At 50.7% G+C, this 16,839-nt stretch overlaps 1 protein-coding gene across 1 annotated transcript; it reads left to right on the top strand.

The window, feature by feature from the left end:
• Positions 1-4,080: 4,080 nt before the first annotated feature.
• MRPL14 (mitochondrial ribosomal protein L14) lies at positions 4,081-5,505 on the top strand. The gene is made up of 2 exons (XM_077485065.1): positions 4,081-4,193; positions 4,993-5,505. Exons 1-2 carry the CDS (start codon positions 4,081-4,083, stop codon positions 5,423-5,425), a joined length of 546 nt encoding a protein of 181 aa, XP_077341191.1. The 3' UTR covers positions 5,426-5,505.
• The last annotated feature ends 11,334 nt before the right edge of the window (positions 5,506-16,839 follow it).

Raw genomic sequence — 16,839 nt, 5'->3', positions numbered from 1 at the left:
CACAACAAATCCACAAATTTTTAAATAACATCACAGAATTTATATAAGAATATTTACATCAGAAATAACTCTCATGCACTTGCGTCTCCGCTGCGGGAATGTCAATGCTTACCCGTGCTTCTAAAAACAAAGGGACCACAGACTGCTGGGATACCTAGGTGTATCGCTACACTAGACAAACCGTGTGCCAAAGGCAGCCATAGATGGTATGAAAAGACCAGCTAAAAAGAAAAATGCCAACAAAAGTACCCTTAACTAGAAGAATGATGGACTATCCCTCAAAATGGCAACAAAACAAAAAGTAGAGGTAACTTAGAAAAGCAGGTTCTGTAGCAGATTAACACCCGGGGTGACACACCAGCCAGGGTCTAGTCACTTGAAATATCTGATGGGCACAATTGAAACGCCATATATTGCTTACTAAGCAATGTCAATACTAGGAATAGGGTATATTAAATGATAGAGTCACAATAGCCAAATTAAATATTCTCAGAGTAAAAGACTCAATGTAAACACCTGAGTGATAACGAGCAGTGTTTGTGTGTGTGTCCTGGCTCCCGCAGCATCCTCACGCTGCTAAGTGCGGCTGTTTTACTCCATCCATCCGGTGTAGGCACCAGATGCGGACGCAGAGAAAGCGTAGCGCCCGCGCGCAGTCCTCGCCCAAACCAATTTCGCTCATTCTCTTCCGCCGGGTCCTAGGGCTTGGTCGGGTGCCAGAGGCGTTAACTCCCTCTAGAGGTGGAAATAGGAACAAGGAATCTCTCTCGAAGCCAGCAGGTTAGAGAGGCTGGAAGCAGCGAATGCGCACATGCACAGCGAACGCTGTATATCGGGTGCCCAGCTAATAGCGAGGACACCCCGGCCGTCCATACAGCCACCTAAAAAAAAAAAAAAAAACAGGAGAATCAAACGAGCAAAAAATAAAAATACATATCCTAGTGGGCAGCACAGTCAAAACGATGGAAGAAACAAAATAAATAAATAAAATTATAAGTATACACGGGGGAAGCAACACACAAACGCACAGACCTGGAGACGCAACCGCATGTTACAAAGTAGCAATTCCCATACAAAGTTGAATAAGCATAACCTTTACAGTAATACTTCATAACGAAAGAAGAAGAGAGAGCTCATTTTACAGCCACAAAGGCAGCATAATGGCAACACAGAAGTTGATTCAAATCTTAATTTATGTAGAAAATTGCTCACTTATAATTCATCAATATATGAAAAACCCAAATCTATAAATTATGATATATAATTAATTAACCATCTAAATCTAAAACCAATTGATTATAGTACTGGAGGCCAAAAAGTGTAGGGGGGGGTGGGGGTGTTAGTAAAACTGTACTTATCATCATAACTACTTTTTGTCAATCCTTGTGGATTATACCGTGTTTTCCTCAGGAAAAAAAAAAGGATGTCTCCTGATTTTTTTTTTTTATTTTTTTTATTTTTTTTTAATTTTTTTTTTTTATTATCTAAATAAATTAGTAGCTGTATATTTCTTGGTACAATCATAACCTTCCACCAAAGAACAACCCAAAATAAATTCTCCTGATCTCGATGATTGTAGCGATACCACATATTAGTTGTTGTTTGTACCTGTAGTACAGAACAAAAACAATGGCGCGTATTTTGCTTTTTTATTTATTTATTTATTTTTTAATCCTACGTAAAACACACAGACACTCAGAGTCCGTTCACACAGGGGCAACTTGGGATCCGACTTCAAGTCGCCCCAAGTCTCCTCAGGTCGGACAACATTTAAAAACCAATGTAAGTGAATGAGAGCTGTCTTAATGCACGCTACTGAAGTCGCTCCGACTTTAAAAGAAGTTCCTGTACTACTTGAATCCGACTTGTAGGCGACCGGTACCCATTGATTTCAATGGAGGTCGCCTCCAAGTCGGATTTCTGTCTATACGGAGGCGACTTTGACAGAATTATTAGCTCTGAAGGGGGAACTCCACGCCAAATTTCTGAAAAAAATTCGGCGTGGGTTCCCCCTCCGAGAGCATACCAGGCCCTTAGGTCTGGTATGGATTCCAAGGGGAACCCCCTACGCCGAAAAAACGGCGTGGGGGTCCCCCCAGATCCACACCAGACCCTTATCCGAACACGCTACCCGGCCGGCCAGGAAAGGGGGTGGGGACGAGCGGGCGCCCCCCCCCTCTTGAGCCGTACCAGGCCGCGTGCCCTCAACATGGGGGGGGTGCCTTGGGGGAGGGGGGGCGTGCGGCCCCCCCACCCCAAAGCACCTTGTCCCCATGTCGATGAGGACAAGGGCCTCTTCCCGACAACCCTGGCCGTTGGTTGTCGGGGTCCGCGGGCGGGGGGCTTATCGGAATCCGGGAGCCCCCTTTAATAATACCGGCCCCCCACCCTATGTGAATGAGTATGGGGTACAATGTACCCCTACCCATTCACCTGTGAAAAAAAGTACAAAAAAAACACAACACAGGGAAAAAATATTTTATTGCACAGCTCCGGGGGTCTTCCGTCTTCGGGGGTCTTCTCGCCGGACTCCTCCGCTATCTTCTTGTAGCTCTTTTGCTAGCGGAGGAGTCCGGCTTTCTTTTTTGCCGCCGGCCTCTTCTCCCGACTTCGGGGGTCTTGTCCCCCTCTTCGGTTCTTCTGCCGGGCCACCGCGCCTTCTTATAGCTCTTTTACAGGCGGTGGCCCGGTCTTCTGTCGTCGCCGCCGCCGCCTTCCGTTCTTCTCCTTCTCCTTCTTCTTCTCCTGGAGATGTTGACTCGACGAGCTCTCCGGCCGCAATGCCAGGGACGCGCTGCGCTGCCACTTATATAGGGACAATGGGGCGGTGTCACATGGGTTGATGTCACATGGGTTGATGTCACATGGTAAGGGGGTGGGGTCACCATGTGACATCAACCCATGTGACATCAACCCATGTGACACCGCCCCATTGTCCCTATATAAGTGGCAGCGCAGCGCGTCCCTGGCATTGCGGCCGGAGAGCTCGTCGAGTCAACATCTCCAGGAGAAGAAGAAGGAGAAGAACGGAAGGCGGCGCCGGCAGAAGAACCGAAGAGGGGGACAAGACCCCCGAAGTCGGGAGAAGAGGCCGGCGGCGAGGAAGAAAGCCGGACTCCTCCGCTAGCAAAAGAGCTACAAGAAGATAGCGGAGGAGTCCGGCGAGAAGACCCCCGAAGACGGAAGACCCCCGGAGCTGTGCAATAAAATATTTTTTCCCTGTGTTGTGTTTTTTTTTTGTACTTTTTTTCACAGGTGAATGGGTAGGGGTACATTGTACCCCATACTCATTCACATAGGGTGGGGGGCCGGTATCCGGGGGCCCCCTTATTAAAGGGGGCTCCCGGATTCCGATAAGCCCCCCGCCCGCAGACCCCGACAACCAACGGCCAGGGTTGTCGGGAAGAGGCCCTTGTCCTCATCGACATGGGGACAAGGTGCTTTGGGGTGGGGGGGCCGCACGCCCCCCCTACCCCAAGGCACCCCCCCATGTTGAGGGCACGCGGCCTGGTACGGCTCAGGAGGGGGGGGCGCCCGCTCGTCCCCCACCCCCTTTCCTGGCCGGCCGGGTAGCGTGCTCGGATAAGGGTCTGATGTGGATCTGGGGGGACCCCCACGCCGTTTTTTTGGCGTAGGGGGTTCCCCTTGGAATCCATACCAGACCTAAGGGCCTGGTATGCTCTCGGAGGGGGAACCCACGCCAAATTTTTTTCAGAAATTTGGCGTGGAGTTCCCCCTTGAGCTCATTCTCTGCTTGGCCACGGCAAAAGTCGCCTGGCCTGGGGCGACTTGTAAGTCGTCCCAAGTCAGGTCGAAGTCATTACAAGTCGTGTTGAAGTCGTCCCAAGTCGCGCTGTGATCTAAACTCAAGTCGTGTCCAAGTTGCCTCACTCAAGTCGCCTACAAGTCGTGTTGCCCCTGTGTGAACGGACCCTCAAACGAAAAAAGAAATAAATAAAAATTCTGTCCAAAAAAAAAAAATACCGACCCTGACCCAAACACTAACCCTGGCACTATATATATTTTTTTTTCTTCTCACTACCATCTATCTCTCTCCTCCCATGCACAGACAAAGAAAACATGGGGGTGGGCTTTACATTGACTGATCACCGTGTAGCCAAGCGGAGGCTATCTGGTGACCCGGAATCTCGAGTTCCGGGTCCCGATCGGTCATACGAGGCCTGGGGCTCGCAGTGAGACCTTGGTCTCTGTGCTGGGAGTGTGCCGTGCGGCACCTTCCCAGTACAAGGGGAGATATATACGCAAATATGTGGCCCCAAGGAAAGAAGCCCAGTCTAGTGGGGCTGTATATTTGTGTAACGTCGGCATGAAGGGGTTAAGAAGGAAAATATCCTGCCCAAAATATACTGACCATGACCCTTGACCCAAACGCTAACCCTGGCACTGACCTAGATAAAACCTTGATCTTGGTATTTTTTCCTTTATTTTTTATTTTATTTTTTACACACAGATGTTTGTATCTCTCTCTCTTTGCAAGCAAAGAGAGAGATACAATGTATCTTTCCTCTCTATTCACAGAGAGAGAAACACAGGGGTGGGCTTCAGTGACTGATCACTGTGATGGCCAATCAGCAATTGGAGACCATGACAGCGATCAGGTGACCTGTAACCAGGAGTTTGAGGTCCCAATCGTTGACACGGGTCCCGGGGGTCCCGTGAGACCCTGGTCTCTGTCCTGGGGGCATGCTGTGTGCCACACTCCTAGCACAAAGACAGATATGCCTATATGCGGGCCCACTGGAAAAAAGCCCAGTCCGGTGAGGCTGTGTGTGATATATATATATATATATATATAAATATTAGTGTGTATGTACTGTCGGGGTGGAGGGGCTAAGCTCCATTTGGCTGTATCTGAAGTCTCACGGCTTTAAATAACTTAGCTGTGTGTCTATAAACTTCATACTAGGCTCTGTAAATGGTTTTTTTTTACCAACAGATCAGTTAGGAATATACAGGTAAACATTGAGAAAGGGTTCATGATGGATCTGTACAGTGGCTGCAGTTTGCACTTAGTGACGCCAGTTGTGTTCTGTCCTCCAGCCTCTCGGCATCGTGCGGAGCCATCCAGAAGCTGACGCGGGTTCGCGTGGTGGATAACAGCACCCTGGGAAATACGCCCTATCACAAGCCCCCTCGCTGCATCCATATTTACAACAAGACCGGTGTGGGGAAAGTTGGAGATAAAATCCTCTTGGCCATAAAGGGGCAGAAGAAAAAAGCTCTGATAGTGGGCCACAAGATGCCCGGACCTTCCATGACCTCCCGCTTCGACTCCAACAATGTGATACTTATAGAGGACAATGGCAACCCTGTGGGCACCAGAATCCGGGTCCCAATTTCATCTTCCCTAAGGAAGGAAGGCGAGAACTCCAAGGTGCTGGCCATCGCCCAGTCCATTATATGACGGAGACAGGTACTCTTTTCCTTTTCCTGCCTGGACTCCGCCATTATCACCTCTAAGTAATAAAGTGATCATTTGTACAATGAGTGTATTAGACTGCTTTCTGTGCGTTTTATTCTTTCTTCAGGGGTAATTCGTAATCACCAGATCAACCATCTTACAGTCTATGTATTGCCCTGAAATAATTTTTTTTTTTTTATTTTGGGTGGAGGAGGGACAATTTAAATCCCTTGTGTTCACCATTAGGAAGATTTCCTTTCGCTTCCTCTTCCAGAAACACGGCAGGAAGTGAGAGGAAACCTCTACAAAGGGGAGGGGAGTATTATTCATATAAGTGTGTACTTGGTGGAAAATCAGGCTCAGTTTGTTTCTTTTGGGTGGGAATTTTAAGTTCAGCTTCCTTTTTTATTTTTTTAAATCGCATTGCTAAGATGTGATACAATTTTGTTGCGACCAGGTTCTCTTTAATGAGACATCAGGGATCTATTAGACTCCCCAACCAACCTGCCCCGATGTCTCACTTGACCTCCACTGAAGCACATTGGGAGTGCAGATCACGCTCCATTAGCTTCTTCACCGGACATAGGAACCGGGAAAAGTGACAGTTGAATGCAGGAGTGATGTAATCCATATCACTTCTGAGTTCTAAGATGGATGTTCACTCTCCCCTTTATGAACCATGGGGTTCCTGGGCCTGCATGTGGGAGAGTGAATCTTCAGTACACACAGGGTAATCTGCACACAAAGATGAATATCCCAGCACCCACTGAGGGCCGCGGCCCCCCCCCCCCCAAGCACCCACGGAGGTCCGCGGCCCTCCGTGGGTGCTGGGGGGGGTCCGTGGCCCTCCGTGGGTGCTGGGGGGGGGGGGTCTGCGGCCCTCCGTGGGTGCTGGGATATTCATCTTTGTGTGCAGATTACCCTGTGTGTACTGAAGATTCACTCAGGGACCCCCCCCAGCACCAACGGAGGGCAGCGGACCCCCCCCCCCCCAGCACCAACGGAGGGCAGCGGACCCCCCCCCCGCACCAACGGAGGGCAGCGGACCCCCCCCCCCCCCGCACCAACGGAGGGCAGCGGACCCCCCCCCCCGCACCAACGGAGGGCAGCGGTACCCCCCCCGCGCACAAACGGAGGGCAGTGGACCCCCCCCCCCACACAAACTGAGGGCAGCGGACCCCCCCCCGCACCAACGGAGGGCAGCGGACCCCCCCCCCGCACCAACAGAGGGCAGCGGACCCCCCCCCCCGCACCAACGGAGGGCAGCGGACCCCCCCCCCCCAGCACCAACGGAGGGCAGCGGACCCCCCCCCCCCCCGCACCAACGGAGGGCAGCGGACCCCCCCCCCCCCCCCCGCACCAACGGAGGGCAGCGGACCCCCCCCCCCCCCCGCACCAACGGAGGGCAGCGGAACCCCCCACCCCGCACCAACGGAGGGCAGCGGACCCCCCCCCCAGCACCAACGGAGGGCCACGAACCCCCAGCACCAACGGAGGGCCACGAACCCCCAGCACCGACGGAGGGCCACGAACCCCCAGCACACACAGGTGGATTCAGTAACCAAAGGTGAATTCATAGCACACACATGCAGAACCCCAGCCACACACAGGTGGATTCAGTAAACAAAGGTAAACTCTTAGCACACACATGCAGAACCCCAGTATGCATGGGCGGATCCCCAGTACACAAAGATGAATCCCCAGTACCCACAGGTGGATTCAGTATACATAGGTGAATCCCCAGTACACACAGTTGGATTCAATTCACAAAGGAGAATTCATAGCACACAAAGGCAGATCCCCAGTACACACAGTTGTATTCAGTACACAAAGGTGGATCCCCAGTACACACAGTTGTATTCAGTACACAAAGGCGGATCCCCAGTACACACAGTTGTATTCAGTACACAAAGGCGGATCCCCAATACACACGGGTTGACTCCCTCCAGAGGCGGTTCTGGCCAGCTCAGTAGATTGCTTTAAAAATGGCCTGGATTATTTCCTAAGTGTACAGAATATAACTGGGTCCTGACATTTATAGGTAAAGTTGATCCCGGGAAAATCCGATTGCCTCTCGGGGGATAAGGAAGGAATTTTTTCCCCTGGTGTAGCAAATTGGATCATGGCTCTGCTGGAGTTTTTCGCCTTCCTCTGCATCCACTGTGGGTATAGGATTGTGTATATGTGTTTTTTTTTTTTTTTTTTTTTTTGGTTGAACTTGCACTTTTTTCTGTTCAGTCTAACTATGTAACAAAGGTGGGTCCCCAGCGCAGACAGGTTGATTTCAGTACACAGATGAATTCTCAGCTGCGGTGAGAACTGCAAAGTTTAAGTTCGGTTTAATTTTCCTGTCTACGTGGAGCTCTGCCCGGGCTCAGGCTGAACACACCATATCCTTGAGTGATCACAAGTCTCAATTATTCATCGTATTATAATGTATATAAATGAGGAATCCATTATAAGTCTACTTCTTGAAAGAATTATGTGCAGGAGATAACAACAATAGTTCTGGCTGATTACCCACAATCCTGTTCTGTCCCTCTCCAGGACTCCACCCTCCACCCACAGCCCAGAGCTGGTTTTGAAGAGGAAATTTTAAATTAACCACTTAAGGACTGCCTCCTGCACATTTACGTCGGCAGAATGGCACGGCTGGGCACAAGCACGTACAGGTACGTTGCTCTTTAAGTGCCCAGCCGTGGTTCGCGAGCGCGCCGGCGGCGGCACGCTCGTGACCCGGTCCTGAGCTCCGTGACCGTGGCCGCGGGACCAGCGGACCTGAACGCCACTGGTGTCCCACGATCGGGTCACAGAGCTGAAGAACGAGGAGAGGTCTGTGTAAATAAACCTCTCCTTGTGCTTCCTACTGAGCCTGTCACTGATCATCTGTTCCCTGTTATAAGGAAAGACGATCAGTGACGTCAGATGCCAAGCCACGCCCCCTACAGTTAAAAAAAAAAAAAAAAAAAAAAACACACACACACTTAACCCCTCCCCGCCCCCTAGTGGTTAACTCCTTCACTGCCAGTGTCATTTACATAGGAATCAGTGCATTTAAATAGCACTGATTGCTTTATAAATGACAATGGTCCCAAAAATGTCCGATGTGTCCGCCATAATGTAGCAGTCACAATAAAAATTACAAAAAATATATATATATTAATAAAAATGCTATAAAACTATCCCCTATTTTGTAAACGCTATAACTTTTGCGCAAACCAATCAATAAGCGCTAATTGCGATATTTATTTTTGGTAAAAAAATAAAAAATTTTGAAGAATACGTATCTGAGGAAAAAATATGTTTTTTTAATATATTTTTGGGGGATTTTTATTAAAAGCAAAAAGTTAAAAATATTGCATTTTTTTTCAAAATTGTGGCTCTATTTTTGTTTATAGCGCAAAAAATAAAAACCGCAGAGGTGATCAAATACCACCAAAAAGAAAGCTCTATTTGTGGGATAAAAAGGTCGGCAATTTCGTTTTGGAGCCACGTCGCACGACAGCGCAATTGTCAGTTAAAACGACGAAAGTGCCGAATCGCAAAAAGGGGCCTGGTCCTTTGGCTGCAAATTGGTCCGGGGGCTAAAGTGGTTAAAGTAGAACTCCAGGAATGGAACAGGGAACCTCTGCAAATGAATATCACACGATTGGACTAAGACCAATTAAATAGCAAACCACTTTTGCAATACATCAACATATGCAAAAACTGTTGCATGAAAATGTACATATGAAAAAAAATAAACCATGAATTAATGATAAATATGATAAATTAATATAATATATATAATATATGATAAATAAGATAAATGTGAAAATATTCAATAAAAACTTATCATCTGGTTTGTTAAAGAACTGTGGCCTCCCATTAAAAAAAAAAAATAATTATATATATACTTCAGCATCTAATTATAATTTCATCAGTACTTAGTTTTCTTTTAGCCCCCTTCAAAGTCACACAAATACCCGTTGATCCTGCCAGTGAAATCTACCTAATGCAGCCATACCTGTAGTAAAGCCCCAAAACTATAGTGCGCATTTTTTCCTTTTTTTTATTTCTTTTTTTCTTTTTTTGTCTTACCTAAACACATTGACACTGATGCAAATGGAAAAAAAAAAAAAACCTCCTGCCCAAAATATGACCTTGACCTTTTGACTTTTACTTGACCCAAACACTAACCCTGTCAATGACCTAGATCAAACCTTTATCTAGGTATTTTTTCTCTTTTTATTTTATTTATTTCTTTTTTTTTACACACACTTTCTTTTTTTCCCTCTCTCTGCAAGGAGAAAAAGATACAATGTTTCATTCCGCAACATTTACAGAGTGAGAAACACAGGGGCGGGATTCACAGTGACTGATCACTGTGGTAGCCAATCGGAGGCTACCACAGCGATCAGGTGACCCAGAATCGTATGAACGATCGGGACCCGGGGCTCTGTGACACCCTGGTCTCTGAGCTGGGAGCGCGCTGTGTGGCGCGCTCCCAGCACAAAGGGAGATGCGCATATATACAGTGCCTTGAAAAAGTATTCACACCCCTTGACAGTTTCCACATTTTGTCATGTTACAACCAAAAACGTAAATGGAATTTTATTGGGATTTTATGTGATAGACCAACACAAAGTGGCACATAATTGTGAAGTGGAAGGAAAATGATAAACGGTTTTCAAAATGTTTTACAAATAAATATGTGAAAAGTGTGGGGGGGGGGTATTTGTATTCAGCCCCCTTTACTCTGATACACCCAACTAAAATCTAGTGGAACCAATGGCCTTCAGAAGTTACCTAATTATTAAATAGAGTCCCCCTGTGTGTAATTTTATCTCAATATAAATAAAGCTGTTCTGTGAAGCCCTCAGAGGTTTGTTAGAGAACCTTAGTGAACAAACAGCATCATGAAGGCCAAGGAACACATCAGACAGGTCAGGGATAAAGTTGTGGAGAAGTGTAAAGCAGGGTTCGGTCATAAAAAAAATATCCCAAGCTTTGAACATCTCACGGAGCTCTGTTCAATCCATCATCCGAAAATGGAAAGAGTATGGCACAACTGCAAACCTACCAAGACATGGCCGTCCACCTAAACTGACCGGCCGGGCAAGGGGAGCATTCATCAGAGAAGAGCCAAGAGGTCCATGGTAACTCTGGAGGAGCTGCAGAGATCCACAGCTCAGGGGGAGAATCTGTCCACAGGACAACTATTAGTCGTCTCTCCACAAATCTGCCCTTTATGGAAGAGTGACAAGAAGAAAGACATTGGTGAAAGAAAGCCATAAGAAGTCCTGTTTGCAGTTTGTGAGAAGCCATGTGGGGGACACAGCAAACATGTGGAGGAAGGTGATCTGGTCAGGTGAGACCAAAATTGAACTTTTTGGCCTAAAAGCAAAACTCTGTGTGTGGCGGGAAACTAACACTGCACATCACCCTGAACACACCATCCCCACCTTGAAACATGGTGGTGGCAGCATCATGTTGTGGGGATGCTTTTCTTCAGCAGGGACAGGGAAGCTGGTCAGAGTTGAGGGGAAGATGGATGGAGCCAAATACAGGACAATCTTAGAATAAAACCTTTTAGAGTCTGCAAAAGACTTGAGACCGGGGCGGAGGTTCACCTTCCAGCAGGACAACGACCCGAAACATACAGCCAGAGCTACAATGGAATGGTTTACATCAAAGCATATTCATGTGTTAGAATGGTCCAGTCACAGTCCAGACCTAAATCCCATTGAGAATCGGTGGCAAGACTTGAAAATTGCTGTTCACAGACGCTCTCCATCCAATCTGACAGAGCTTGAGATATTCTGCAAAAGAAGAATGGGAAGAAATGTCCCTCTCTAGATGTGCAAAGCTGGTAGAGACATCCCCAAAAAGACTTGCAGCTGTAATTGCAGAGAAAGGGGGTTCTACAAAGTATTGACTCCGGGGGGCGCCATACAAATGCCCCACCACACTTTTCACATATTTATTTGTAAAACATTTTAAAAACCATTTATCATTTTTCCTTCCACTTCACAATTATGTGCCACTTTGTGTTGGTCTATCACATAAAATCCCAATAAAAGACATTTACGTTTTTGGTTGTAACATGACAACATGTGGAAAATTTCAAGGGGTATGAAAACGTATTCAAGGCCCTGTATGCAGCCTTACAGGAAAAAAGCCCAGTTTAGTGGGGCCACATATATGTCTTACAGGAAGGGGTTGAAGGAAGTTTTTTGCTTACATTATAAGGCTTGTGTAGCTTGATTTGGTAGTTATTTAGACCAGTGTTTCTCTATTTCTCTCTTTCTGCGCCCAGCACCCACCTGAACTCTGCACCCTGCACCCTCCTGAACTCTGCACCCTGCACCCTCCTGAACTCTGCACCCTGCACCCTCCTGAACTCTGCACCCTGCACCCTCCTGAACTCTGCACCCAGCACCCTCCTGAACTCTGCACCCAGCACCCTCCTGAACTCTGCACCCAGCACCCTCCTGAACTCTGCACCCAGCACCCTCCTGAACTCTGCACCCAGCTCCCTCCTGAACTCTGCACCCAGCAACCACCTGAACTCTGCTCCTAGCCCCCCCCCCCCCCACCTGAACTCTGCCACCTGAACTCTGCACCTAGCACCCACCTGAATTCTGCAACCTGCACCCACCTGAACTCTGAAGCCTGTACCCACCTGAACTCTGCACCCAGAACCCGCCTGAACTCTGCACCCAGCACCCATCTGAATGCTGCACCTAGCCCCCACCTGAACTCTGCATCCTGCACCCATCTGAACTCTGCATCCTGCACCCATCTGAACTCTGCATCCCGCACCCACCTGAACTCTTCATCCTGCACCCACCTGAACTCTTCATCCTGCACCCGCCTGAACTCTGCCTCTAGCACCCACCTAAACTCTGCACTCTGTACTTGGCACCCACTCGAACTCTGCACCCTGTACTTAGCACCCACCTAAACTCTCCACCCACCTGAACTCTGCACCCTATACTTAGCACCTACCTGAACTTTTCACCCTCCTGAACTCTGCACCCTATACTTAGCACCTACCTGAACTTTTCACCCTCCTGAACTCTGCACCCAGCAACCACCTGAACACTGCACCCAGCACCCAGCTGAACTCTGCACCTAGCCCCCCCCCCCCCCACCTGAACTCTGCCACCTGAATTCTGCACCTAACACCCACCTGAATTCTGCAACCTGCACCCACCTGAATTCTGCAACCTGCACCCACTTGAACTCTGCACCCAGCACCCACCTGAACTCTGCACCCAGCACCCACCTGAACTCTGCACCCAGAACCCACCTGAACTCTGCAGCCTGCACCCACCTTAACTCTGCACCCAGCACCCATCTGAATGCTGCACCTAGCCCCCACCTGAACTCTGCTCCCTGCACCCACCTGAACTCTGCATCCTGCACCCACCTGAACTCTGCATCCTGCACCCACCTGAACTCTGCATCCCGCACCCACCTGAACTCTGCCCCTAGCACCCACCTGAACTCTGCCCCTAGCACCCACCCGAACTCTGCACCCTGTACTTAGCACCCTCCTGAACTCTCCACCTACCTGAACTCTGCACCCTATACTTAGCACCTACCTGAACTTTTCTCCCACCTGAACTCTGCACCCTGTACTTAGCACCCACCTGAACTCTTCACCCTGTAATTGGCACCCACCTGAACCCTGCACCCACCTGAACTCTGCAACTAGCACCCACCTGAACTCTGCCACCCAGCACCCACCTGAACTTTGCACCCAGTTGAACTCTGCATCTAGCCCCCCCCCCCCGAACTCTGCCACCTGAACTCTGTGCCCAGCACCCACCTGAACTCTGCAACCTGCACCCTCCTGAATTCTGCACCCACCTGATCTCTGCAACCTGCACCCACCTGACATCTGCACCCAGCACCCATCTGAACTCTGCACCTAGCCCCCACCTGAACTCTGCAACTAGCACCCACCTGAACTCTGCAACCTGCCCCTAGCACCCACCTGAACTCTGCCCCTAGCACCCACCCGAACTCTGCACCCTGTACTTAGCACCCTCCTGAACTCTCCACCTACCTGAACTCTGCACCCTATACTTAGCACCTACCTGAACTTTTCTCCCACCTGAACTCTGCACCCTGTACTTAGCACCCACCTGAACTCTTCACCCTGTAATTGGCACCCACCTGAACCCTGCACCCACCTGAACTCTGCAGCCTGCACCCACCTGAACTCTGCAACTAGCACCCACCTGAACTCTGCCACCCAGCACCCACCTGAACTTTGCACCCAGTTGAACTCTGCATCTAGCCCCCCCCCCCTGAACTCTGCCACCTGCACCCACCTGAACTCTGTGCCCAGCACCCACCTGAACTCTGCAACCTGCACCCTCCTGAATTCTGCACCCACCTGATCTCTGCAACCTGAACCCACCTGAAATCTGCACCCAGCACCCACCTGAACTCTGCACCTAGCCCCCACCTGAACTCTGCAACTAGCACCCACCTGAACTCTGCAACCTGCACCCTCCTGAATTCTGCACCCACCTGAGCTCTGCACCCTGCACCTAGCACCCACCTGAGTTCTGCACCCTGCACCTAGCACCCACCTGAACTCTGCATCCCGCACCCACCTGAACTCTGCCCCTAGCACCCACCTGAACTCTGCCCCTAGCACCCACCCGAACTCTGCACCCTGTACTTAGCACCCTCCTGAACTCTCCACCTACCTGAACTCTGCACCCTATACTTAGCACCTACCTGAACTTTTCTCCCACCTGAACTCTGCACCCTGTACTTAGCACCCACCTGAACTCTTCACCCGGTAATTGGCACCCACCTGAACCCTGCACCCACCTGAACTCTGCAGCCTGCACCCACCTGAACTCTGCACCCAGCAACCACCTGAACACTGCACCCAGCACCCAGCTGAACTCTGCACCTAGCCCCCCCCCCCCCCCCCCCCCCACCTGAACTCTGCCACCTGAATTCTGCACCTAACACCCACCTGAATTCTGCAACCTGCACCCACCTGAATTCTGCAACCTGCACCCACTTGAACTCTGCACCCAGCACCCACCTGAACTCTGCACCCAGCACCCACCTGAACTCTGCACCCAGAACCCACCTGAACTCTGCAGCCTGCACCCACCTTAACTCTGCACCCAGCACCCATCTGAATGCTGCACCTAGCCCCCACCTGAACTCTGCTCCCTGCACCCACCTGAACTCTGCATCCTGCACCCACCTGAACTCTGCATCCTGCACCCACCTGAACTCTGCATCCCGCACCCACCTGAACTCTGCCCCTAGCACCCACCTGAACTCTGCCCCTAGCACCCACCCGAACTCTGCACCCTGTACTTAGCACCCTCCTGAACTCTCCACCTACCTGAACTCTGCACCCTATACTTAGCACCTACCTGAACTTTTCTCCCACCTGAACTCTGCACCCTGTACTTAGCACCCACCTGAACTCTTCACCCTGTAATTGGCACCCACCTGAACCCTGCACCCACCTGAACTCTGCAACTAGCACCCACCTGAACTCTGCCACCCAGCACCCACCTGAACTTTGCACCCAGTTGAACTCTGCATCTAGCCCCCCCCCCCCCGAACTCTGCCACCTGAACTCTGTGCCCAGCACCCACCTGAACTCTGCAACCTGCACCCTCCTGAATTCTGCACCCACCTGATCTCTGCAACCTGCACCCACCTGACATCTGCACCCAGCACCCATCTGAACTCTGCACCTAGCCCCCACCTGAACTCTGCAACTAGCACCCACCTGAACTCTGCAACCTGCACCCTCCTGAATTCTGCACCCACCTGAGCTCTGCACCCTGCACCTAGCACCCACCTGAGTTCTGCACCCTGCACCTAGCACCCACCTGAACTCTGCATCCCGCACCCACCTGAACTCTGCCCCTAGCACCCACCTGAACTCTGCCCCTAGCACCCACCCGAACTCTGCACCCTGTACTTAGCACCCTCCTGAACTCTCCACCTACCTGAACTCTGCACCCTATACTTAGCACCTACCTGAACTTTTCTCCCACCTGAACTCTGCACCCTGTACTTAGCACCCACCTGAACTCTTCACCCTGTAATTGGCACCCACCTGAACCCTGCACCCACCTGAACTCTGCAGCCTGCACCCACCTGAACTCTGCAACTAGCACCCACCTGAACTCTGCCACCCAGCACCCACCTGAACTTTGCACCCAGTTGAACTCTGCATCTAGCCCCCCCCCCCCTGAACTCTGCCACCTGCACCCACCTGAACTCTGTGCCCAGCACCCACCTGAACTCTGCAACCTGCACCCTCCTGAATTCTGCACCCACCTGATCTCTGCAACCTGCACCCACCTGAAATCTGCACCCAGCACCCACCTGAACTCTGCACCTAGCCCCCACCTGAACTCTGCAACTAGCACCCACCTGAACTCTGCAACCTGCACCCTCCTGAATTCTGCACCCACCTGAGCTCTGCACCCTGCACCTAGCACCCACCTGAGTTCTGCACCCTGCACCTAGCACCCACCTGAACTCTGCATCCCGCACCCACCTGAACTCTGCCCCTAGCACCCACCTGAACTCTGCCCCTAGCACCCACCCGAACTCTGCACCCTGTACTTAGCACCCTCCTGAACTCTCCACCTACCTGAACTCTGCACCCTATACTTAGCACCTACCTGAACTTTTCTCCCACCTGAACTCTGCACCCTGTACTTAGCACCCACCTGAACTCTTCACCCGGTAATTGGCACCCACCTGAACCCTGCACCCACCTGAACTCTGCAGCCTGCACCCACCTGAACTCTGCAACTAGCACCCACCTGAACTCTGCCACCCAGCACCCACCTGAACTTTGCACCCAGTTGAACTCTGCATCTAGCCCCCCCCCTGAACTCTGCCACCTGCACCCACCTGAACTCTGTGCCCAGCACCCACCTGAACTCTGCAACCTGCACCCTCCTGAATTCTGCACCCACCTGATCTCTGCAACCTGCACCCACCTGAAATCTGCACCCAGCACCCACCTGAACTCTGCACCTAGCCCCCACCTGAACTCTGCAACTAGCACCCACCTGAACTCTGCAACCTGCACCCTCCTGAATTCTGCACCCACCTGAGCTCTGCACCCTGCACCTAGCACCCACCTGAGTTCTGCACCCTGCACCTAGCACCCACCTGAACTCTGCATCCCGCACCCACCTGAACTCTGCCCCTAGCACCCACCTGAACTCTGCCCCTAGCACCCACCCGAACTCTGCACCCTGTACTTAGCACCCTCCTGAACTCTCCACCTACCTGAACTCTGCACCCTATACTTAGCACCTACCTGAACTTTTCTCCCACCTGAACTCTGCACCCTGTACTTAGCACCCACCTGAACTCTTCACCCTGTAATTGGCACCCACCTGAACCCTGCACCC

Source organism: Lithobates pipiens, unplaced genomic scaffold, assembly GCF_037356315.1.
Source record: "Lithobates pipiens isolate NorthernLeopardFrog02 unplaced genomic scaffold, aLitPip1_a1.2 Scaffold_18, whole genome shotgun sequence".
In the NCBI taxonomy this organism is placed as follows: domain Eukaryota; kingdom Metazoa; phylum Chordata; class Amphibia; order Anura; family Ranidae; genus Lithobates; species Lithobates pipiens.
The sequence above is the reverse complement of the archived record's forward strand: the minus strand, read 5'-3'. Positions and strand labels throughout refer to the sequence as shown.

Excerpts from the sequence above, each read along its gene's own strand:
- MRPL14 (XM_077485065.1), top strand. The coding sequence starts at position 4,081 with ATGGGGGTGGGCTTTACATTGACTGATCACCGTGTAGCCAAGCGGAGG. Across the intron at positions 4,194-4,992 it reads TACGAGGCCTGGGGCTCGCA|GGTTCATGATGGATCTGTAC; the intron begins GTGAGACCTTGG and ends ACATTGAGAAAG.